The 26,938-nt window shown below is 40.6% G+C and overlaps 1 protein-coding gene across 1 annotated transcript in view; it reads left to right on the top strand.

Moving 5' to 3' along the window:
* Nucleotides 1–26,938, top strand: part of LOC126407811 (septin-7-like) — a 63,399-nt gene continuing 36,461 nt past the window's right edge. Inside the window, exons 1-2 of the mRNA XM_050073035.1 lie at nucleotides 1–294; nucleotides 6,378–6,477. Coding sequence (XP_049928992.1) covers nucleotides 256–294; nucleotides 6,378–6,477 — 139 coding nt within the window. The 5' untranslated portion in view covers nucleotides 1–255. The remainder of the gene's footprint in view (nucleotides 295–6,377; nucleotides 6,478–26,938) is intronic.

The raw sequence follows: 26,938 nt of genomic DNA, 5'->3' as shown, positions 1-26,938 counted from the left end.
CGAGGAAAAACGGTCGTAGAAGCATTTTTCTTCACTGTGCTACATCTGGTAGTACTATCCGTCAGCGGCCATATGTAATTTAACCTCATTCATTCGCATACAGACGCACGTTGTTTATTTTTGTTGACACCAAACTACGGTCTTACGGTGGAAAGTTTCGTATTTCTCTCCGCTCCGACATTCTTTTGGACGTTAATCAGTTTATGCCTCGGTGACTGTCCGTTGCAGGCTGGGTTGTGACAACACAGTGATACAATGATCGAGCGACCAGAGACTGCGGTTCCCAGCATCGCTGTAAGTCTATTTATCTTCATCTTCTAACCTATTTAACCGTACCTGTGTGTTTTCATTGCTGTTGGTACCAACCTCTCATAAATGGAGAGAACTGAGCACCAAGCTCCCTTAACAATGTCTATATTTATGATATTCTGCACATAAACAAAGACATATATTTACAGAGAAACATCACTCAAACCTTCTTTCAAATTGATATTGTCTACTGACAAATTCGGCATAATGTGGTGGACCAAACATGTATTTCAGTACATGCCATCGTTTAAAAAACGAATCACACCTCCCACTTCTGCGTAGCTTCATTCTGGTGAAGCGAGGGTATGGGTGGTGAAAGTATAACATAATTTAGCTTTTTGTTGCTAAATATCATGCATGGTGAAGACAGTGTTTGCTTATTGTAACGTTAACTACCGTTTGGTCCTAACTGACAAAGAGAGAACATGTTAATGTTGTATTTTAAATGGGAGTTATTTAAACGGAGGCTGGCTCGAGGGTCCGCTGAACGTTTTTCACAACAGCACGTATCGTCCGTACGTGGTCTGGTCCCAATTAGAGTTGATTTCAGTGGGGAAATGTATGGGCAATAGCAAATTTTTGTATAGACTTCTTTTCACATCAACCTTGACAATATTACTGATGAAAGTATGCAGTTAAATAGAATGCAGGTAACTGCCTAGCTGCAATGTTGTTCTGATTTATGCTTTCACTGTCAAGAGTCCAGCTGATGAGACTTGCTGTCCTTTCCCAAATCCCCTTAAGAAATCTCGCAGTTTAGACTACAGGCAGTATCAATTAAATATGTGAATCTTATGAAGTAGATAATTGTTAGATTGACTGTATTGTGTGCATTACAACAGTAGCTGAACCACTTACTACCAGAGATATTAAATCATGTTCCCCAAATTACATATATCATCCATTACCAGATAGAAAGTCTTTATTAAAATTGCTGAAATGTTGAATGCAGTTTGGTATGACTGTCCACACAACAGCAATAAGCAAGAAGAACCCTGTTTGTTGACCACATCTGGTTTGCTTTCTTAAGGGCTTTGTACACTGGCACTTACATTCAGCAATCAGTGATTACTCACCACACAACACACCATACTTTGTGTTGTACTATACCTGTTTGTGATACAGTCTGAGAGGATTGGCAGTGACTTTCCTTGGCATAACACCGAGGGGGTGGGCATACACAATGTGCATCAAGAGACAGAGAGATACTGAAGGAGCAGTGGGCACAATGTGCTCAGTGCTAAAAATAACAAAAGAAAGAAACTACACAGGCACTGTTTTCAAATGATTCCTGTCCTCCTTATGCGATGGTAAGAGATGCAATATTCATTACATGATAAATATTCAATATATGATAAATCAAAGTTTAAAACAGCTGATGGAAGCAGAGAGAGGGCCTCAGCATCAGCTGCTGAGTACATGTGGGGGGTGGACTTGGCAATACAGATGATGTCAGTGAACCAGGCAGCTACTATCACCACTGGGTGGACTGGGGGAGGGGTTAGCAGTAATGGTATGGACTGGCTAGTGTTTCTCTCTCTCATCCCCCATTACTTCCCTCTTTAAGTCCTCTGCCTCGGTTAGTCACTTTCTTACAAAAAAGAACCACATTAATCATAACACATTTCATAAGTGGCTGCTGCCACTGTAGCACTGCTGGTGTTGCAAGCATGTTACATGTTTCTTGTACATAATGTATACAAAACCCATTATGTGCCACAGACACAAGGTCTCTGTAAACAAAAGGTTTTCTCAGTCATGCACACGTGAACGTGAACATACTGTATGTTGATGCATTCACACTTGCACACACACTCACAAAGGCTCTTCATAGCTAACCACTGATAGCCTGCACCACTAATAATTTCTTCTCAATAGCTAAATGACTGACCCAGTGTGTTGCATTACCTGTGCCCTCAGAGCAGCTAGAGGGAAATAGACACACCGCCAGAGGTGGCACCTTATGTAACATGTGCATAATCATACACACGGAACTGGCATGGGGGTGGATCAAACATGGAAATGGTGGAAAGAGCCTCAGGCTTGTTCTGAGTAGTTACGCCTGGTGTTGAGCTGCGTGCATCACAGAGTATTGATGAGGTGAATAGATAGTTTCCTTTTCTTTTCCCACATTCTGTGTGTCCATTACATCCACTAGTGTTGTTGGTGTGTAACCTGCAGTTCTCTGAATGTAACACTCAGCAGTGGGAAATGTGGGATACACAGAGAATGTGGAGATAAGCTAGTAATGGGCAGTCACTGAACATTAATACTGCTACAGAATACTGGAAACTTGACAGTTCACAATAGTTGTATGCATTAGTTATTGCCTTGTAAGAGTCAAGCCTTCAAAAACCCTATAGACCATTTATTTTTTTGTTGCTAGGAAGCGGCTTCTAGGCGGTTTTGCGTTTGTAATTGTGAAAGACACTGGTCAAACCCTTGTTATGAATGATGAGTCAGTGCTGATACAGACCTGCAAAAGACATACAGCATGACCAAAAAGTACGCAGACACCTAAACATTACAGCCAGACTGTTTAATATCTCGTGTCTTCCTTTCTTCTGAGAAGGCTTTCACAAGATTTCTGAACTCAGATACAAGGATTTGCTCCCACTTGGTCACAAAAGCATTAGTAAGGTCCAGTACTAATGATGGGCAATCAGTTTCCAGTCCATCCCAAAGATGTTGGATGCGGTTGAGGTCAGGGCTCTCAAGTTCTTCCACTTCAAACTGGGAAAAGCATTTCTTTGTGGACCTGGCTTTCTGTACAGGGACATTTTCATGTCCCAGGAAAGGGTCTTCCCTAAACACATGCCACAGAACTAGAAGAACACTATTGTCTGGCTTACATATTATTGTATGTTGTAGTATTAAATGGGAACAGCAACGAAATTGAAAATTCTAGCATATTATTTCCATGAGCTAGGAAAGGTCAACCAATATTTGTGAACATGAGCTACTCTCTCACAAAGCCTGAAACCAGAGAAGTAAGTCTCAAACTTGTGATGTCATAGGGTATCAAGCCTGGAGCTGCTCCATAGACAGTGAATGGGAGACTGATTGTGTGGGTGTTCAGAAAGTTTTTCCTTTTTTATACTAAAGTGAGCTTTATTCTATTGTAGTGTTTTCAGTTGTGACACAGAAAAGGTACCCATATCATTCCCCCGAGTAATCGCAATTGCTATGTTTACATGACATCAGAGAAAATACATTTGTTGTGTTAGTCTGAAAAACTGGGCTTTTAAAATACATGTAAACATGTTAGTCCGACTGAAATCGTACCAAATTGAATGTCTCAAAGTTGGATTAACACCCAGATTATGCTATTGGGAGTTGAATTATTCCTGCATGTATACAGTCAATCGGACCCAAACTGGCCTAGGCGACGTAACAGGAGAAGAGAAGAGAAAGAAAAAGAAAAGCATAAAGCATGTACAAAACGTACAGAGCTGTAATGTTGTCCACCATGATACCAGTTTGCCGCAAGCTAACCATGGCTAACTTGTTTGTCGATTTTTTTGGTCTGTGACGTAATAGGTCAACCAGAGAAAGATCCAATACTAACAAGCTGAAAGGGGCATATCGCCACCCATCGTAGCAGAGTCGGACATACTTTGGTCAGTAAATAGATTCCCCTCCCGTGCTTGTATACGGGGACAAGGACAGTAATCCAATGCATGTAAACATAATGAGTGTCATCTGTAGAATCTGTATATGCAGCAGCTCCAGACTTTATACTTAATGACATTAGAAATTTGAGATTTAAAACTCTAGTTTTTGGATTTGGGAGAGAGTTCTTCATGTTATTTTTTATTTTTGGACTGTCTTAGATCATTGGAATATAGCATGTATGAATTTTGAAAATGGGCGAAGTTCCAAACTATGTAAAACAGTCCTGGTATGGATTTGGACTGGAGCTGGGCCTAAGGCATGTTTCTGGGAATAAAAGTATGTTTATATGAGTCTGGTCTCCCAGGGATGAAACTGGTTTTCTTGAAGGTAGGTCCTTGGCTGAAAATGTTGAAGAGTCTGATGAAGCAGTTTAAAACCCCTGCTGCTGTAAAGCTTCATAATAAGCCTTCAGAATATAACTTCCTCTTATTAAATGACTTCACATTCTGGTGCTACTGACTTTTATTGCCAGTAGCTACATTACATATTCATTAGGATGTCCCAGTCAAGTTTTTTTGCCCCTGATCTAGTGTTGTCAAAAATATTGATATCGATACTGAATATTTGAAACAGTTTTTCTACAGTATTGATACACTGGTCCCACCTGCTTTCTCTTGTGCTCTCTTAGCTTATCTGCTCTTCTCTGCTAATAACCAAGAAAAGGAAAGCAATTGTCATGCTATAGCCTTGTAAGTGTCTCTTAATAAAAATTAAAATTGTATGCACTTAATATAATTTTTTCCTGTGAAAGTAGTATTGAATATCAATATTTTTCATGTTACTATAAAGAAGTTAGAAAGTCCAGTATTGTGACAACACTACCCTGATCTAAATTCAAGTCCATTAATATTGATTATCTGCCGATACTGAGTCTAAAATCAATGTTATACAACACAACATGTGTTGATTTAATATCTGATACATTGAAGCACATCTTATTTTTCTTGTGCTAATCAATCCAGATAATCCTGTTTCAAAACTATTAAATGGATCATTGATATGATATGAATGAAAGATTGTTTTAGCAGACCTATCAGTGCAAAGCTGAGGTTTTCCATCGACAACTCACACCAAAACAATCTAGATTGATAAATAGTTCTACAGGTAAGAGGAGAAATATATATATTCGATTTGGGGGTGAACTGTCCCTTAAGTGTAACATAAACTGGTAACGTTGTTGTGTGTTGCATCACATGACACCCATAGTGCACAAAAGATGCCTCATACTGACAAAAGTAGTAGTAATGATCGAGTCAGTGTATAGGTGCACTTATCTCCACTGGCATGGACATGGCCTTATAATGCCTTGTTTAATGTCTTCACATCCAAGGATAGGTTCGTTCTATGTCTTCATTTGGGAGTTTGAATTGGTCAAACGTTGAGCTGCAGGTGCTTTTAAACCCCTTCTTTCAGCAAACCTATCAGTGCAGAGCTGCAGTTTTCCATTGGCGCCATGCATGACAGAGCCTGAGAGGCCACTCAGTGGCAGGAAGGCAAGCAATCAATTGTGTTTGCCTCACGTAGCGTGCAGGACAGTGCACAGTGATTGGGGGGTTGGTGCGGTGGTATCTGACAGCAGACTGGGAGTTGGAGCGAGGTAGAGAGAGTGATGGGGAAGGGAGCAAAGGATGAAGAGATAACCTCAGTGGTGAAGAGAGAGAGCAGCTGGAGAGCCTGGCTTGGCTGTGATCTGGTCTGAGATCTACCGCCTTCACCACAACCTTTCCTACATTAGGAACAGGATGGACATGATTCAGCACGTAGGGAGATTGCATTTGTTTGTTTGTGTTGCCTTGTCTTTATCCACGTGGCTTCACGTGTCTGCATTTATGCTTTGAGGAACTCATTGGCTATCATTTATTTATTTATTTTCTGTTTTAATTTACTTGTTAGACTTTGGAAGGGTTGACTCCACTTCCTCTTTCCATCCTCCTCAGAGAAAGCCTGTTATTTCTCTCTGTGTGTCAGCCTCCCCTCACCCCTCTTCCCCTTAAAACAGCCTTTTTCCCCACTTGTGTTTATCCCAGCTGCACTTCACTTCAAAGGGGCGCCGTCGCTGCAGGACACAAATACTAATTGCAGGTTCACAAAAAACATGATTTTTGTCACTTTGTGTGCACATAATGACTGTGCGCAGCTCCGAATCCGTTGTGTATTTATTTACTACAAAACACCATAGTAACAGAGATAGTGTGTGGTGCATGCATGCATCTGTGTCTTGATGAGGCCTCATCTTTTGCCAGAAGCCTGTTTATGCTTTTACAGGCTTAAATTCTAGAGTATGTTAAAAATTTCAGACAAGTTTGAGAGTCTGTCTGTGTGTTTTTAGTATTTATTTATGCTGCTTGATCCCTGAATTAACAGAAAGTGTGTGTCCGTGTGTTTTCCTTTAGCAGCGGAACCTGGAGGGCTATGTGGGCTTCGCTAATCTCCCCAACCAGGTGTATCGGAAGTCGGTCAAAAGAGGGTTCGAGTTTACATTAATGGTCGTAGGTAAGTTGGAAACATCTATATCTGACTCATGACTGAGGATGTGAATGTGTGTATTTGCTTCAGTTCATGTGAGAGTGTTTGTGCACCCAAGTCAAACCCACAGTAATGCACACCTGTCTGCATCTGAGTGTGTTTTCATTTTTGTGTGGATGTGGGTCGTCAGCGCAGGTTGAAAGAAGGTGAAGCATGTGTGGCATCCAGCGCACTCAGCTGTTCAGAATGACTAGTTGACAATTTAAAGAGGAGTTACTGCAGAGCGGTGTGTGGGCCTGGCTTTTAGAACATCCACAGTGTTGTTGAGTGATGAAGAATGAAGCATGTGAAAATATTTCTTGTGGAAGCTGGATTGCCACAGTTTCCCAGGGGAGTTGTCTCTGTAGCCCCAGGACGCACAGCAACACATCTGTGTGCTCTGAATGATTTGATTTGGATCGTGAGCTGCAGGATGTTGGCTCAAGTATGAATGAACCTGGTTGCAAAATGTGGCTAACGGCATTACAGAGGGAAGGAAGTGGACAGAGGAGTGGAGGAACTATGGGTTTGGCTGTCTATATGGATACACACACGCTAACACATGTATAATTAGCGTTGTATAGGGAAGAAGCATCAGATTCAGGCCTGTCTCTGTTCCACGAGCTTCTTTAAATCAATGCAGTTTATCATTCAGCATTTGTTTCATCAGTCTCTCTGAAAAAGTGAACACATTGCTGGGGTTTACTTTGCATATTCAAATAAGCATCTACTGCAGCAGTTTTTAAAAAGAATTAAAACCTTCTTGATTTCTTTTGGTTTTGTCCATATCCACAAAACTCACCAAACCTCTCCTCTAGAGCCGTTTTTTCAACTTTCCAGTTGTAATTTACGCTGTCGATAAACTTCTACAGCATTTGGTCCTCTCTGTCCTGCTGTGATTGCAGACATGTCTGAGCTAGCCGCAACCCCTCAGCTCACCAATGGACTCTCCTTTTTGTCGAGCTGTAACATTTAGCCAGCGAAGGTCGAGGGCTTATGGAAAATGCTGCTCATTAAAGACAACTTCTCAGTAATGTTGAACAAACAACATATAAGATAATTTTTCAAAAACTGCCACCATTATCTAAATATATGGGGCAAGCTACATGACATACTGTTGAAAAATAATCTGTTCCAAGGCTGTGTTTTTAGTTTTTTAGGAGAGTTACAAAGGTCAATAGGATTTTTAATGAGGTTTTCTTACTTCTGGAACAGAAACCGGAAGTTCTAGTTTCACTTTGGCTCTCTATTGATATATTGAACCATGCTCTGTGTGGATGAGGCCTGTAATGAGTGACGAACAGATATGGATTGTGTAGGGAAAGTGTGCACTGTGCAGCTGTATTGTTAACAAAAAGTTAAATATTGAATGGGGACTTAGCTGGCAGATACCGATTATAAATGAAAAAAAAAAATATATATATATTCTTTTCCTTGTAATACTGCAAGTATTGCCAAATTTTCTAGTTCGGGACAAGGTTGCTGTTCTGTTTTCTTATAATTGTCAACAAGTCCCATGAAAAGACCTAAACCTCTCTTTATTTCCAACTTCCTTACTCCTTACAAGCCCTGGACGCCCTTTTGAAGAGCACAATCTTTAAAAACATAAACAGTACTTTAAGTGGGATAAATTCATTGTTGTTTTTGTATTTTCTTGGATTTTTATTGATGATTAAAAAAGGCATATGTAGAATATCACCAGACATGTGAAAAGATAACGCTGTAGGGCCACTATGAGGTCCCTTCTGTATGCCACCTTTGCATTTTCACACAGAACCAAACAACAGCGTGCCACTCCAGTGTGTGATTTCAGACAGCATATCGGCATCTTGGAAGCAAAAAAGGCATGACAGGCATAAAAGGACTAAAACTAATAGTGTTTGTCTGTCAGTCTCACTCTAAAACATCCTTAGCCTGTCTGTGGCACTCAGTCTCAAGCCCACTGGTTCCCCTCTGAAGATGTTAATCTTAAAAAACACACACAACACAATGTTTTAGAAGGCTCAGTTCATGTTGGTTTTGGTCTTTTCATTGGTTTGTTATTGATGATTTTTAGGAGGACTTACTTGCATTGTCTTTTGACAAACACTGTTTGTCCATTAGTGTAGTGCTTCTGTTCCTTTCCAGATACCGTTAGTGAGTACAGGGTTTGATTTGGTCTCTGCACAAGCTTAACCTATCAACCTCACTATGAAAACAAGGCTCGAAGAAGCTGCACAAAGAAACTGCCATACCAGCACATAACACCCCTAAAACCACACCCATGGATGTTTTACATTTCTGTCTATATATGGGTCAAATACACAAGATACAGTGTGTCAGTGGGTGAACTTTAGAGGTGTTAGTAGGTATATTTTTTAACTTTGAATCAAGCCAGGCAAGTTGTTTTCCCCTGCCTCCAGTTTTTATGCTAACCTAGGCTAACTGTGTCTTGATTCCAATTCTGTACTGAAAGCACAGTCTTTTCATTTCACTCACATAAAGAAAGGAAATAAGAATATTCCTCAAAATGTTGAACACTAAATTAAAAACTAACCTGAGCATTTGAAAACTCAGAGAGAAAGAAATAATTCGCATTCTGTCTATTGTGACTTTATTGTACTCAGTTAGACCCTTAAAAATAGTCTCTTTCTGCCTTTCATCATTTCTGCTCCTTCAGAAATATTCTGGATTTGGCTATTTTTGGCCAGGTTTTATTTTAAGGTTTTTACATTGGTCTTAAACTCTGTTCCAGCTAGCATTAAAATGTTTTAAAAGGTCATAAATCTGACTCAGTGTATCTTGTGGTGACCCCAACCAGTTCCGTGGACGGAGAAAGACATGAACACAAACAGGCGTCCAGTCTTTATTATTTCAGCCTGGGGTTTTAGCTTCCTGTTTAGTAAACAGCCACTGTGGAAGAGTAGCAGGAGGGACACAAAGACAGCAGAGTGATGGTTTGGGTGGGAACCAGAGAGATCTCCACCATCAACTAGATCCTGTTTCAGGCCCTCTCGCATATGGGCCCCTCTGTCTCTCTTCCCAGCTTTCTTGGCTTCCAGCCCTGCATACCCCAGCTGATCCAAATTTCACACAGAACTAATGTGAGGAGCATAGCAGTGTGTTCACAGCAGACATTTAAAGAGGATCAGAGGGAGGTTTCTCAGCTGGGGTCTGTTTGTGCCACCAATAAATGCTCTCTGAAAGCCACTATGTTACGATGAATGAATACTGTGACGAAATATATTTGTCAAGGACCATCAACAAGATGAAATTAAAAGAGGAGCTTAATCTCCACTGACAAAAAATGGTTGACTGAAGATTTTGAACATAAAACCTTTCACAGTAATTGCCATAGATTTGTTTGTTGATGAAGAAAGAGGAGACAAAGTTGCTTAGTTTTGTGTGCTAATTCATTGATGGCTAAAAACAAGTGTTAAATGTTAAAAGAATACTTAACCAGCAAATTGACCATTTCTATAACAGTTATTTACCATGTGTAAACTTGAATTTGTGGAGAGAAATCTTGTTTTCCTTGCATGTCTCCATGGTGAACGGAGAGTCCAAAAACGGCCAACAGTATTCATGAATTGAAGTCATTGGGGTCCCTGTTTATCAATAGCAAAACTATATCAAACATCCAGTGTTTTCGAAGTACTGACCACAGGACTAGATAAATGAGACGTGGACCCTTTTTACTTCAATTCATGATGAATGTTTGTCTTTTTTGGATTCTCCATTCACCATGGAGAACATGCAAGTTTTCTTCCCAAATTCAGCGTAACAATGCGATGAGTAATTGCTGTACAAATGGTCATTTTGCAGGGGAAGTATTTCTTGAAGTGTTTTGGCAACTAAACCTAGACTAAGATAATAATGGCTTACTTTGACTAAGACATAGTTGAAGCCTAGAAAGAAAAAAATTTGAAGGACTTAAGCCCTTGTCACACCAGAAAATGACAGGAAAGTAATTTGTGCGTATTCATAAAATATTAAGTTCTAGATGCTAGGAAACAAAGGGACCACTCAAAGGTTAGTTGAAGTACTGTAACAGGCAAGCTAGCCAGCAGGGATATGCTAGCACTATTTCGTCACAATAGTTTTTCAAATGTTTCTGTTTTCTCTACACTGCACCCTTTACTCCTCCCTGGCATGTTGTTTTGAAAGGTTCAAGGTTCAAGGTATCTTTATTATCCCCGAGGGGCAATTTGTGTCACAGCCAGCAGTTAAAACAAAGACAACAATTATTCCTTGCTCTTCGTCAAAGATTAGCACTGTCAAGACTTAGTATTGGTCACATAGGTAGGTCACAGTTGAAGTGGTGCAGATGTATTCCACCACTGCGTTTGAATTTGCTTTTGTAATGTGCTGGTGTGAGCAGGCCTTACAGCCAAATCTACAAACAGTTGAAGAAATGAACACTATAAAGTGTGTGATTTTGGAAAGTTGACTTAGACAAATAGACGTTTGAGGTAGAGAATGATGAGCTGATTTCCAAAAGATTATGTTTGAAGAAAAAGCTGTAGCCATGATGAAATGAAGTTCTGGTACCTATTTGCACAGACAGGAAATGACCAATTGAATTTTGAGCCTAATCCAACGTGTCTCTGAAGCAGCAGTGAGTGTGTGTCAGGCTAAAAAAAAGAGATTAAAAGGTTGATAAGTCTGATAAAATATGGAGAGCTACTTAAGTGTGAGGTTGGCTTGTGCAGAGGTAGCAGTGTTTCTTTATCACTGCATCTGAAATTTCATGATAGGCATTTAACATAAACTCTTTTACTTTGTAGCTCTAGCAAATTAATACAATACAATAAACTCCCAAGTCCTGCATCATTAATGAAGAATCTAGTGGAGAAGTGATGGATAAAGAAATGGGAATACCAGTGTCAGACAGAGAAAGAGGAGCTGATTATGTTTTGATTTGAGAAGCAGCCAGCTGGACCTACTAGCGTAAGGCTGACTGAGAAAGTAAAGACTGAAGGCTGGCCTCGGTACTGCTGTACTTGGCATTGTGGTGAAGTGTGAAAGCTTGGCTCAGCTCAGAGGCCCGGTATTGTTCCATTGTAGTTTTGGAACAGGCAGATGGTGGAGTATGAGATGACTGGGCTGATGCCTGCAGGTAACTCGTTGAAATTCCAACGGAGCATGAAGCATTTCTATAGCTGGTACATTCAAATGTGAAGGTAAGAGTGGGGTTGCTCTTGATGTCTTGCTAAATAAATATCAAATGCTGTCTGTAAAAAAAAAAAAAAATCGTAGGGCAAGTTTGGGTGATTTTTGCTCTTGACATTTGGAGGCATTTACATACACAACCACACAATTTTTGTGGTCTCTCGATCGTGTCTTATGGGGCTGCTACCTTGAATTTGGGGCAGTTTTGTCTCCAATTATTTCTGACACTGATTGTCTTGTCTTCCTCTCAGCTACCACTTTCACTATCATTATGTCTCCCTCTTTGTCAAGGGCAGTATTTGAGTGACCCCACTGGCTAATTGACGTCAATCAAGTAGTGCTGTTTTCCTGTCTTGTATCTAATGTAGAGGAGCTGTTGTAACAAATTCTTGTAAAGGACAACTGCAGCAGGGTATTGCATCCCTTTCCTACGCACTGCTGAACAAAGCTCTCTAATAAGTGCAGTCGACTAGGTGAAAGTAGAAACTGGGGACTTGCCTGATTAAGTGTGTGTCTGTGTGTGTGTGTGTGTGTGTGTGTGTGTGTGTGTGTGTGTGTGTGTGGAAGAGAGAGAGATAACAAAGGTCAGACTGGCTAAAATATGAGCTCTAATATGTCTCTTGGCGAGACGTTTCAGATTAACAGATTGTAATGGCATCCAGCTGTACTTGTGTTTTTGACTGCAGCAGACTGTGTGTGAGTAACTGTTAACCAAGCTATTAACGCTGAATACTGTTGCACAAGATTTAAATCATATCTATTTCACAGTTCGTTCTCTATGCCCTATCAGCTAAATACAGGCATATATGTGGAATAATAAAAGATGTCTGGTCGTATGAAATTAAAGCAACACTGACATTTTGGGAAATACTTGTTGCCATCTTGAACAGTGCCCAAAGTGAATCAGTTCAAAGGAAAAGCACAAAAATGCTTTTCAGGGAAAGAGCATGGAATATCCTTAAGCTATTCCCCAAAAAATCACATAAAGGTACTAAACTGGAATTGTTAGCTACTGTTTGTTTACAGTATCGCCAGTGAAAGTGAAAGCCAACTGCTGGACATTTTTGTCTCTCTATATTTGTGTTTTTTCGCTAGTGTCAGTCCCCTAGTAAATGTTCCAGGCTATAAAGCCAATTTTTGTAGAGGCCAAACTGTAAAATTATAACTTCCAGGTCCATCACATGATGCCATTGGGTCTGAAATTTTTTTTATATAGACTTACATTGTGAAAGAGACATCCGTAAATCAGTGGAAAAATATTTTTGAGCGTCACAACCCCTGCAGAATGACTTGTTCCACTATTGGGATTTGATCCATTCAGCCTGTTAACATTTGGGAAGTCTAGAAAAGCAGCACGATTAAATCATTTTATCTCCATTCAAATTAGTAGAGGGCAAAACTGAAGGTTAGCTGCTCGACTGATGGAAGTTAGTTGCTGGGCTTGCAAAAGTCTGTGGTACGCTTACCTCACCTGCATGCTGTATCCAAGAACATCCTGAACACAGCAAAATAAGAGGAAATAAGAAAATACAGGCAGAGTCTCACCACCTCACACGTGTAGTGGGTGATGATTGAGAGGAATTACTTTTACTTTTCTTTTTCATGAAAGTTCACACATCATACCTTAAGCATACATCATTTTAAATGCTTATGAGCCTGACCAAAATTTTAGACTAAAATTTGCCCCCTGTATTTGTCATAATAGCTAACAGCATAACCAAACTTGCTGACAGTATCACAACAAAAACAGTTGAGCTCTACATTTTCTGATTAGCCTCTGCCAGTGGCAGTAGCACAGGCTAAAACTGGGCACCATGCTCAAGAAATGCAAGGGGCTGCACTGGTGGAGGCATGTTGCAACAGCTCCTAGTGAGGTGATGAAATACAATTTAGGAAGGCCGGCAAAAATCATTGTATCCTGAGATAAATAGTTGAATTCCCCTGTTCTTGTCAGAAAGTACACTACCAGGAATATGTGGTTTCATGTATTTGACTGGCCAACACCACACGTTGCTGAATGCATCATGTTTCAGCAAAAGTTGAGCTAGCTTCAACAGAAGACCTGCCATGCCAAGACAAATGACACTACACCACTGACTGTGGTGGACTGTTTTGCTTTGTGATATTGCTTGTTCTGATGTGGTGTTGTTTTAGGTTTTATATATTAAACCAATTCTTGGTATGGAAGTCAGAATGATGGTATTGTGACCACACTGTGTGTTTGTGTAGGTGCTTGTCATGCCCATGTGGAGCTGCGGGCTCACCAGGATGCAGCTCTAGTTGTTTTGCTCTCAGTCGGTCACTCCCTGAGAAGGAACGCCACCAGAAACTGCTCATCTGGTGGTTTTTCGTCTTTAGCCTCTCTTTTCTTCCTCCCAGATCCAACTCTCTGTCTTTTCCCTCTCAATCCGCCTCTCTCTGAGGGGGAAAAAGCAGCTTCCTGCCCCTTTGTCCAGCTGGCAGATTGAATAGAAACTCCTGGAAAGATTAGCAAGATCCAGCGCCAGTGTAGAGAGCCGAACAGAGCAGAGAGTCAGATCCGAACTGAAGGGTGCTGGGAGGAGAGGGGAAGTGATGCCTGCTTCATGCTGCTTCTGATGTGTAACAAGGCCAGGGCTTAACAGCCCCGCTGCCCCTGCTTTCCTAAAGCAACTCAGGAGGAGAGCACATCAGAAGCTTTTTATGAGTCTGACCTTGCAAGCAGAGCTGTGAGTTGCATGCGGGACATTGCATTAGAGTTCAGCTAATACAAGGTCTTCTTAAGTTTTGCTGGCTTTGATAATCATGCTGAGTTATTCAGCATTTTCCCAAGTTTCCCCAAGCATTAACTTCTTATCAGGGTGAATAATTCTCTCACACTACATTTGGATCAGCATGGGCCTACAGCTAATGAGTGCTGGGTATCATACATCAATCTTTTTGGTACCTACCAAAATGTCTCTATAGAAGAGTGTTGAACTGCAAAGTACTAGAAGCTGGCACTGAATGCCTGGTCAGAATCTTGTTGATCTGTTTTTTTATCAGATAGTTCCTGATTTGGATCAATGCTTTTCAAAAAATCCCCACCACTACCACTATACACCTACATATCATTTCAGTCTAATCAGTTCATTGTTTTATGTTGAAAATGATGAATTACAGGTTCATATAGTTCATGTAAATGATGTCTTAGGGCAGTAACATGCAACATGAACAACGTGCAACATGCTAATGCAGACTCTTTAAGCTACGCACGATTAATTTCACACATTGTTGCATTCTGGAGTGTGTCACTTGAAAAACTGTAATGCAGCGTAAGCATGAGCTGCAGTCAGGGTGTTGCTCCTTGAGCCGAGATAAAAACAGTCAGAGAAAGTTGTCCCCTTCTATTTCAGCTCACTTCCACTTGTCAATTACACACAGGTCCGAACACACACATGCACAAACAGGACCTATACATGCACTAAGTGGAGAGATGTCAGAGTGGGCTGCCCATGACAGGCGCTCAGAGCGGTTGGGGGGTTTGGTGCCTTGCTCAGGAGCACCTCGGCAGTGCCCAGGAGGTGAACTGGCACCTCTCCAGCTACCAGTCCACGCTCCGTATTTTGGTCCGGACGGGGACTTGAACAGGCGACCCTCCGGTTCCCAACCCAAGTCCCTATGGACTGAGCTACTGCTGCCCCAGGGTTTTACAGGGTTTTTTGCCTTCATTATAGAACAGCTGGAGAGTGACAGAAAAAGACATGCAGCAAAGGGCTGCAGGTTGGACTCAAACCTGGGCCACTGCTAAGGCCCCAGGCTATGTGGGGTGCAAGCTCCTCCCAGTGAGCTATTGGGCGCCCTGCATGTTTGTTTACTACTGTGGTCATGGAAACGCTCTGATCAACTCTACGTCGCCCCCCTGTAGACCGATGTTTGTTACCTCCACCACTGCGGAAGAGAGCATGTTGTGCAATTTACTGGGATTGTGTGTTTGTGCCAGCTGGGCCAGGCGTTGTCATTGGCCATGCCATGTTTCTGCTGTTAGAACTATTGATACAAATGCTCCAGAAACTAATATGAGAGAAAGACAGCACCACCCACATTTGAGAATTTGCAACAATGAAATGTGTGGTATTTTTAGCCACATCAGCTAGTGGCAATGTCAGTCTCTCTGCCCACCACTTTTGTTCAGACTGAAATATCTCAACAACTATTGGATAGACTGCCATAACATTTTATACAAACCAGAGGATGAATTCTACTGACTTTGGTTATCCCCTGACTTTTAATTCACTATGAGGTTGACATTTTTGTTTTTTTAGCAAAATGTTTTTAGTAAACAACTCTTTGATGGATTGCCACATTCTGATTGAATTGTAATAACTTTGCATTTTGTGCCACTGTCAGATCAAAATTTTCATTTCTTTTTTCAATTTTTGACCAAATAGCTGCAAAACGAATGACCCTCAGCCTCAGCTGTACTTTGTGTTTATTGTCAGTGATCAAATGTTAACATTCTTCCATGCTAAACTAAGATAGTGAATGTGATAAACATTATACGTAAGCCTAGCATTTAGCTCAAAAGCAGCTCCGTACAGCCTCGCAGAGCTGTTGGCGTGGCTGTAGACTCTGATTGCTTGTTAGCATTATCGTGGAAAAACATCTTCCATCTCTATCACACTGATAATATATAATATCAGCATGTAGATGCAGCTGCTGGGTTTGTTACAAAAACACCATTTGTGTCTCTGAAATGTAGAGATCTACTGCTAGCAACATTAGCATTATAGCTAATGTCTCCTATTAAAGTTTGAGAGTGGTAAATACAGCTCAGACCAACGCGTGGAAGAGCCTTGTTTTTCTACTATAATGTCAGTACACCTTTAGTCTTGTTACAACAATAAATTGCTTACACTGAGTATCTGATTATGTAAGTGTCATTTATTAAGATGTTAATATCCTTTTAGTCTATTGTCTTCTCTAAAAAAGTCTTATGCAACACCTCCTGTTACATCACTGACTTGAGGTGTCACTAGTAGTTCAACACGCTTAAAATTTCAAACTGTACAGAGCAGTGATGCAAACTTGTCTGTTTTCTGTTGTGTTTTAATATTTCCATTAGAACTTTTGTTGGTGTTTATGGGGCCAGTAAGCACAACAGGGGCTTCATACGCTAGCCAAGGCCTGTGAATGAAGGAGCCAGCTAAGTGCTGGATCGTGAGCTAGAATCTCTTTAACAGTCGAGTTAGTAGTCTGCCTACTAAGTCAGTATCTGTTTATCTGCCTCACTGATCCGTGTGTGATTATAAGACTGTTTGTCTGTCCTATCCTGTTGTTGTTGTACTTCTCTAAGCCTCTGAGCTCTGTGTGGTTGTGTGTAATAACATTGTGCAATGTGTGTGTGTGTGTCCATATAAGATGGTCTGACAGGCTTAGGATTGACCGCCTTGCCTACTGACCTTGCAGAAGGGAGTGAGTGAAGGAAGGCTTTGGACTATTTAATCTGCTGGCTTAACCAGATGCGTTAATACACACCAAGCACACACATTCACTCACGTTCACTCACTTCCTCAATGTCTGTGAAAAGTATTTAACTCCTTTTTCCTTCCATCTTCTTAATCACTCTTATTTCCAACCCTCACTTCATCATAAAGCTCAGGATGAAGGATTCCAACTTTACCAAGCTACAGTCACTGTTTTACAATTCAGAGTGACCTGTAACAGAACAAAAGAACAAACTGTGGTTGCTAACGTGACAGAGAGGCTGGTGAAGCTCTCAAACCAGCTACAGTCAGATCTTACTGGCATGTGCTAATTCCTCATTTAAAATTTCAGTTCTTTCAACACTATTTTCTGTTGCTGAACAGTGCCCTTCTGTGGTTAAAGTTCAAGGAGTGTGGTTTGCAAGTACCTGCAGAAATATGTGATTAGGGGAAAGCAAGTTTTGTTTCATTTAATACCAACTGTTTCTTGCAAGGATTTCAAGATCTTGATCTCAAGACCTGCTCATGTAACAGCAAGTCTTTAAAATGATGCAGCAGATTATGTAAGTCATCTCATTTTTTCACACATTTTATCTCAGGAAACAGTCCAGCTGCACTCTGCATAATCTTAAAGTGGTGCAATCAGTAGCTTTAGATAATTAGCTCTCTTAAAACATTCTTGAGAGCTTGTCTCAAATCAGAGTGCAGGGTGTTGTGTTTTTTAGTGTAATGACAGCTAAAAGGTTATCACAGTCCTCCACTTGTATCCATGTCTTTTAAACATTTTGTATTGGCTGAGGTTATTGGTAGGGATGCACCGATTGTGAAATTCTGGACCAACACAGATACAGATGTTTAGAATAACGATTTGGCCAATAGCTCCATACTGATGGTTTTTTTGTGGTTGTTTATTTTGTTTTTGTTTCAGCAGCTGGCTATACTAGCTACTATTGTCTGATTTCTCCTGCAACACAACATTTATCCAGCACAAAATTGATGTGACACAACAGATAAACATCAGCCACTGCCAACTGTCTTAATGCATAAGAGGGTTCCTAACTGAGCGAAATGACGCAGAAGTATCTAAGTGCCATAATAACAGCTGATCAGATTCTCTTAATGCTAAGGAAAGGCGCTTCAGTGCTTTCTTTATAATCTCCTTTATCATAGGATACACTGGACCACCCTTTACAAAAGGAAAGGAGATAATGCTGTCCCACAGTTACGTGTGGCAGCAACATAAAAGCGACGTACTGGTCGGCCTTTTTTATTTGGGAACTTATTCATTTTGTCACATTACAGATCCACAATCTCTATCAGCTGCAAAAACTTAAAAACACAAACACAGCTAAGTGCTGGTCCTTAAGCTATTATAGGCTTTTAAACAGATCTATGCCCTGAATGTTTCCAAAGACATATTCCATATTTGTATTGCTTCTTATATTCTCATTCTGGTATTATATTTTCTTATGTTTTCTAAGTATTAAATATTTACTGTTCTCTTAAATTAAACCTCTCAGCGAAAACAGCCTTGTTGATTGAAGTCAACAAGATGATTTTTGACTGATAACAATGTTCGGCCAATAAATTGATAAACCTGTTATTGGGAGTGTTGATGTAGCAAAATCAAAATGCATAAAATAAAACATCAGTGAAAGATAACCACAATGAGTGGTTCTACCCCAAAGAGTGCACAAAAGCACAGTTAGTGCGCAGTTAACAGTATATTAAGTTGTCTAATGGCCATCATGAAAAGTGACACGTGATGCCTAATGTTGTCATGATACTGAAATTTCTAACTTTGATACAATACCTTGAAAAATATTGGTACTTGATACCATTTTCACTACCACAGAAGAAATTGACATTGAGGGCAAATGATAAAGAGAACAGCAGAATGTCTGTAATAAACATTAACAATAAGAGAGGCCCAAGAAAGTACCACTGATACCACAGCTGGTAGCAGTTCATCAGTACTGCAGAAAATGGGTATTGAAACCACTTCAGATGTTTAGTATCAGTTTATATTGATAAGTTGATATTTTGGACAACACTGATGACACCACTGCTTGAAATCCTCTCCTTGCACGGCAATAGGTATTTCTCATAGCAGTTATTGTGTCTCCCAAAGGACTCGCAACACTGTCATCCGCCCCCTTACAGAGTTTCTTCTTTATGACATTTGGAAAAACGCAATGTTTCAAGTCCAGCTTGGCTCTTTGTCAGGCACAGAGAAGCATTTTGACGTGTCATCACAGGAAAGACACAGCTGCAATTGATAACATTAATACTGGCTGTATTCCATTTAGGTAAGTCATTTCCCGTACCGTGGTATTGTGTGTGCTGGCAAACTAGTGTTGCTTAATGGGGGAGTTCAATGGAACAGAGCCATTGTTTTTATTCGGCCTACCTGGAAGTAATCTGGCAAGTCCAGTATGGAGGTGAACCTAGGGCAAACCCAGAACACAGTAGAGGGATTATATGTCCCATCTGCCCTGTGAATGTCCCAGGATCTCCCTGGAGGAGTTGGAGGAAGTGGCTACAGAGAGACATATGGGCGGCTTTGCTTAGCGACCGTGCCCCGGACCTGGATAAGCAGATGGATGGATGGATGGATGAATAGGTTGTTATACTGTGTTACATTGTACAGGTGTTGTTTTTATTGTGTCAACGCCTTATGTTATGCATTATGGGCTGCACACAGCTGTGTTTTATGGACTTAAAGTACGTCATTGCTGGTTACTCTTGCAGGCTGTGCATGGCAGTTTCTCAATTGCCACACTCTAAATCCCAGAATGACAAGTTGGTACTTGTGTCCTTTTACACAAAGATGTTCCCATGTCACCTTCACGGCATTAGAATTCTCAAACATGAACACTTTCAGCTTTATGCCATTATTTCAGACTCACAGCTGCTCATTTTCCCTCTCTTGAACTTCTTGGACATGATGTGACATTCATGCACTTATTTTGGGTCTTCTCTTGGTTATTCCTCAGCTGCTTGATGTCATAGAGGACACAGAAACATGTACTGAGAAAAGTCTCAGGGCTCCAAAAATACATTATGCTGTCCAGAAACCCCACTTTCTAGATTGTGAGCAGGCCAGCTGAAAGTTACAGAATGACGTCAAAGTCTCTAGTTCAGTATTTTCCAGTCTGATCTCCGCCCTAGATCTGTGGTCAGTTTAGTATGTATTAAGTCATGTTACAGCAGCACAGGCCTTGTCATTATTGCTTCTGGACAGCAGCCTGTTTACAAACCTACTTCACAAAGACTCCTCTTCGCCTCTGGGCACAACACTCAACACAGGCTACTCTGTCACAGTGTATGAGTGTGTGTGGATGGGGTCGTGCACATGTGCATGTTCATGCATGCTCAGTCAAACCACTGCAGGCAAGTCTTTCCCTATCCTTTCCAATTTTTCTCTCTGCTCTGGTTCTCTCCGTCTCTATTTTGAGATGCACATGTCTGCTGTGACCCAGCACGTGCCGATTCTGTCAGATTTAGTCTCAGGTTCGGTGGATCGTAGCAAAACACTCACGCCCTAATTTTAAAAACCGGAGGAAAGTGGGTTGTGTCCTTCCAAGGCTCCTGTAATCAGCTAATGTGGACCACTGCTGTCAGGTGGAGAGCTGACACAGTTTAGGTTGGATTCTGACTCTTCTATAGACAGTGCAGACTTGCAGATCTTTATCTTAGCCAAAACACTGACCTTTGCCCTCTGGTTCAGTCAGTCCCTTTTAGCCTCAACAATGGAGAATTATCTTTTCAAACAACTTTTCTCACATCCACCATCTGTCTGTGACTCTGCTGTTCTTTTTTTATGCCTGTATGTTCCCCAGATGTCTCATTTCACACTTTCTGGTTTAGGCCTCACACATGCCTGTTAGGTGTGCATCTGTGTGTGTGTGTGAATCTATTTAAGTGTATTTGTGTGTGTGAGTGTGTTTGTATGTGTGGTTGTGTTGGGTGCTAGTTAGTAGGCCTGTCAGGATGTGAGGGGGCCAGCTGCTGCCTCAGGGCTGAGAGAGAGAGAGAGGGAGAGACAGAATGGGAGAAAGAGAGGGAGGAATGCCAGGAATCCCATGGGAAATCCACTCTGACCATTTATATTTGTTTGTTTTTCTGTCTCTCACAGTCCATCTTGCAATAGCTCTCTAAACATATTTAATATGGATGGCTTTCAATATATTAGGATGCAGTAATTGTGAGGTTCTGGGCTGATACCGATAAAGATGTTTAAAATAACAATCTGGTTGATGGCCTATAGCCGATACCAGGATTTTTATGGTTTTGTTGTTTACTTTTGCACCATAAAATGCCTGAACTGTTTTTAGTAATTAACCCCTTCAGAACACTACTTTTGAATGAGCACAAATTTAAGCATACAAATTTACCTATGAAACAGCCATTAATATACCCTTTCGCATAAAAATCATGTAAAAAAACAAAAACAAACACCTGCTTTAAAACTTCCTCTTTACTATATACATTATATCATAATTTTATTTTATTTATTTATTTATTTATTTATTTTTTACTCAATAGAGCTTGAATACATTGTAATGTAACTCAATGCAACATCTGTTAGCTGTTAGTTGCGGCCACCAGCTGCAAACAGCTAACATTAACTAGTGCTCCTCCTTCTGATTTCAACCCGGATTCGTTTTTAACAATATAGCATTATCAAGTGAACAATAAGGTGTGTTCCCTGGCACGTCCATAGGGAGTCCACTGCGTCCTTTTGTCCTGAGGACATCCCGAGGAAGACCTCTGTTCATCCCAAACACGGTTTTCAGGATAAGTGGATGCCGGCTGCTACAAGCCATTTCGTCTCACAGCAGTGAGATCACAGAGCCCATTTGCCAAACAGTCATTGTGTTCTTCTTGTACCTGCTTATTAATTTAAATTTGTGGCCATTAGTTTTTAGTTCATATGACACATTTTGCATCATACAGCGGATTTTCACTGTCTCTAGGGCTGTTGCAAACTACAGATTGTACTTCCATACTATGGAGACAAAATATAGAAGCAGATCAAGAGAGAAAACCGCACCTCTCTCTCTCTCAAACTACGACTAAACTCAAAACAAATGGTAAAGCTAAGCAGTAATGATCAAATATGTCAGAAGATTCTGTTTCTGCGTTGCCTATTTCTCACCTAAAATGTTTTCAGAAACACATTTTAGCTCACCACTTTCCTGTAATTCAAGATTGTTTGTTACCAGAAGACCAGCATATTGCTTTCTGTGTCAAAACTATGGTCAAAACGGACACGCTCACATTACATCACCCGCCAGCAGAAGCATTTATTGGTCTGGCGTGGTGCAGTGCATTGTGGTAGTTGCAGGTTTCCTACCTCTTGAGAGAAAGCAAATGCCACAGCCTTCTTTTTCTGTTTTCTCTGGTCATGTAGCACCAATTTTAAAACTATTTGCATCTTTCTACTGTATAGACTGCCCAGTTTTATGAGGAGACCATCGTTATAGCAGTGAAAATATGTCTTTGGGCTAGTTATTTATTGGGTAGTCCCATTCAGATTAAGATCTCTTTTGCAAGAGAAACCAAATAACAAATTACGTAACACAAAGACATACTAATTACAGTAATCGCTTTTATTGTGGTTTCCTTGTTTGTTTGTTTTTTGTATGATTTATATTATATTGATTCAGTTTTTCTATGTTGACAAATACAAAGAATAAAGACAAAAAAGAACTGTGGTCCTTCATATAATTAAAACAATATTTAAATCTGTGTAAACATTACACTCTAGCAACACAGTTGTTCAACTTGATTTGTGTCAAACAAATAATCCAGGCTTTTCAACTATTTTAAATGGCATCATAACTTTTAATACAAAATATGTGAATGCTTGATGAAGATCTGTGCTTTTTTTTTTAGGTTTTTGAGTTGTATGCAGCCTGTTTTTGTGGAGTTTCTTAAATTGTTGGTTGCCCAACAGCCTCTGTGGGTGTTACACAATATTTATGATTATCCCAATAATGGAAATTCCCCACAATCAACTGATTGTGAGTGTTTTGTATTGCAATATTTTCCCCTTCCTAATTGAACCCGATAAAACACAGACGATTATTTCTCAGTTTATTTTCAAAATACATTCAAGTGTTCATCACATGTAATACTTGAGTGAAAAAATGAAAAAAAAATGTAAAAATAAAAATAGGAATACATATATGAAGATGCATGCAATGACTACAGAGGTAGTCATTGCATGCATCTTCATATATGTATGAAGACGCATGCAATGACTATCCTCTGTTCATGTGAGGCATAATAATCCCCATACTAACAGTGAAAGAATTGAAGACTGACAGCAGGGATGGAGAAATGGGGCAAAATAGAACGTGGTTGGAGGCTGAGTGACACAGGGCTGTGGGGAGATGTAGCGATGTCCTGATGAGGGAGAGAGGAAGAGGAAGAGAAACAGCAGGGATGAGCTGGAAGGCTCAGCCATCCATCACTGACGCTCAGGTCATTAGTCTATTTACAGAGAGCTGGCACTGCGCTTCCACTTGTCATGTGGAACCAATATTTAATTAAAGCTGAACTAGGGAGGCTAATTGGGACGGACCTGCCCTCAGGGGGGGGTTTAGACTGAGTGAAGCACCCGTCACACTGTGGGCCTCTCTGTCAGAGAAAGTAACCTGTAATTTTTAGCTACCAGAATGTCATTTAGAATAGGTTTACTTGTTATTCTTACAAGTGGAGAATGCTGCTTAGTTTCTAGATTACAGTGTTTGTAAGACCTGTTTAGTTAAGGACAGCCAACATGATGTTTGCTGAGGATCCAATAAGATGTTTAGTCAGTGGGGTGTAGGCGAGTTTTGTCTAGTGTTTGTTCAGGACCTGTGACTGAGGGTGTTAAGTTTGTTTTGAGGCCTCTGTCTGGTCTTTTGGGATGGCAGATCTCAGTATCACAGCTGTCCCAGAGACAAGACTGGGAAGGTCTGGTTCAGTAAGACCACAGACCAAACCTGTCAGGAACAGAAACTGTAACATTTTGACTCACGACTTTCTGTCCTGATACCGCACCTGGAATCTGCGTTCACACAGGTTAAGTCATCCAGAGAGATTCCCTCACAAGATCCTTTAAGCACTGTTTTGACTTTTGTAGTGTTTTCATAGACACTCCATTGTCACTCTAAAGAAAATAGCTCGTGGTGCATCTGTGTCCCATCTGTGACTCCTGGCAGCCATGACTGGCACAGTCATGGAGGCCTGTTTGAATGTTGGCTACACAAGCAGTAAGTAATTTAGTTTGAAGAAAAGACAAATTTCTTACTGTGGGTACATGTGAAATCAATTATTTAAAAAGAAAATGAATATAAGGACAGAAATGACGTCCTTCCTCTAATATAAGTCTGTACTAGGACTAAAGGTCCAGACATACCAAAGTGACGCTAGCACATTGCCGAAAGAATTAAGGATATTTACTGTGCGCTAGTGAACAATAACAAAAAACTATGGACTGTTTCTGCTTAAGAGCTCAGTGACTAAAGCAATCTTACTTTAAATAACAGTTCTGTTTCAGTGTCATGCCCTCTTGACTTTAGCCATTTGTTTCTTTTCCTCACTTCCATTTTTCTTCTAATGCACGGAGGTGAACTGCCAATGAGAGTCTTTCACCGTCGTCTCCCACAACGATTCAACATGTTAAATCATACAAAGGAAAAGCTGACAGTGGCCGATTAGTGCCAACGGTGCAGGACACGCTGCAAAACTAGGGTGGCTGACACTCACCAACAGCCTGACATTGAATAAGCTGCACCTATTATTATTTTAACACTGACTATCGATCAAATTGTGTGTACAATGTGAGAGGTGTGACAAACTCACAGGGAATTGTCACATGACTCGTGAGGTCGGTTGTAAAAACCATATAAACCATCTACCTCTCAGCACCACAGCAGACAGACAAGGCTCAAGACTAGTCAGTGAACATAGTGGAGCATTTTTCAACTTAAGAGCCAAATAGTTTTCTTTGGGTTGATGCAGATTTATACAGAGCTAAATGGAGGGTGAATATTTGTCAGAAACATGCCTCCAAGTCAATGCTGATGTTGCTCTGTGTCTGCAAAATTTGTAAAAGGGCAGCTGTTCAGGAACATGTTTGCTGTATCAGTTTTATAAGGTTGATAAGGGAAACGTGGGGTGGTTCTCCAGTTGTCCAAGTTAATCCATCACATTAATTGTTTTTGATTAGTTTAAGTAGATAATCCAGTTGCACCCTCCATGTGAGTGGGGTCATTGTTAGGTTAGACTTTTCACTTCATTACCTGCTATTTGTTTTGTCGAGTTTGCATCGGTAGTGACACTAACCTAACAACAGAGCAAAGCTAACAGGGAGATATATAGTTCAATACTGAAGGGCACACATACCCAAACACACTCCCCTCCCCTCCACGTTTAGATAACCTTCCCCCTTTTGCAGGACTGGGAGCAATTTACCCAGCACTGAGGAGGAGGAGGTTTTCATACATCTGTGCTATCTCGTCATGAAATGGCCTTTGTGTATACATATGTGTGCATGCTTGACCTCTAACTCCAAACAGTCCATCAGACGGGTGCGTCGGCCGTCGTCTGGCTGCAGAGGCTGTAGGAGACACAGAGACAATCTGTGTTCATAACTCACACTGGGACGGAATATCATCCATAACTGAGCAAACACACACAGGGGGCAGACCGAGGGGTTAAGAAGGGGTAAGACTGGAATCCTCTGGGGCTTCACACCAACAAGATATGGACTGATGGAAAACCCAGATGTCCTGTGGAAAGTATGAATGAAACCGTTCTCCCTGCAGATGTTTTCCTCTGGCAGGTTGCTGATTTAAAGGGGATAAAAAGAGAATCAGTATTTGTGGCCATAGAATGAATAAAATAATGAACCGGTTGCACTGATGATTGATTCTGTTCTGACACCCAGGTTTGCAAAATTTGCTCAGTTTCCGTGGTGACGAATCTGTTACTTGTTCGCTCTCATTCTCATAAGCACAGATCACCATACAAAACATTAATGAAGCAGCTTCTCAATTTTAGCCATTACTGACCATCGCCTTGAACGGTTAAAATGACAAACATGGACCGCCCCAATAATACAGAACATCCCAAGCTTTAAAGGTATTTTGCAGCTAAAAAAACCACACTGACCCTTCATCAGCACCAGAAGCTGGCTTGCATTAAAAAAGTGTTATGACATTTTTCCTGTGTTTCTGACATTTGCTAATAATCATGTAGCCTTTCAAAGCCTTGCAGTGTGTATCTTTGAATTAGCATTTTACTTCATGCTAACGTCACAGTAAAGCATCTCAATCTGGAGCACTTTAAGAAGCTCCAGATATGGCACAGCACACTTAGTGAGCTGTGCCATATCTGGAAAATTGCTCATCAATCTAGAATTACTGGAACAACATCTGATCATCATTTTGAAATGGAAAACCTCCAGCTTTCTGCTTTCAGGCTGCACACAGGTGCTATATGGTAAGAGCAATACAGCTTGCCAGCACTATACAGATTTTTCTTTGCTGTGGAGAGCAGCTTGATTTGATTAAGTGACTTACTGTAGCAATGTCGCTGCCGGTTTGAAACGCAAATATTAAAAGTCCAAAAATGTATTTTATTTTGGTTAATTTTTTGGAAAAAGGAAAATTGTTAAGGAACAATTGCTGCATAAAAGACATAATACATATTGCAGCAACACTCTTACTAAAAAGCCTAACTTAAACAGGGTAAAGAATAGGAAAAAAATGTGGGTTCTGTGCCTAAGTTATGTTTAAAGTTGGTGCCAAAGCAATGTGTTGATCATCAGAAAAATGAATAGGCAACTATTTGGTTAT

This window comes from Epinephelus moara, chromosome 20 (assembly GCF_006386435.1).
Source record: "Epinephelus moara isolate mb chromosome 20, YSFRI_EMoa_1.0, whole genome shotgun sequence".
Taxonomy (NCBI): Eukaryota; Metazoa; Chordata; class Actinopteri; order Perciformes; family Serranidae; genus Epinephelus; species Epinephelus moara.
This window is presented reverse-complemented; position numbering and strand designations above follow the sequence as displayed.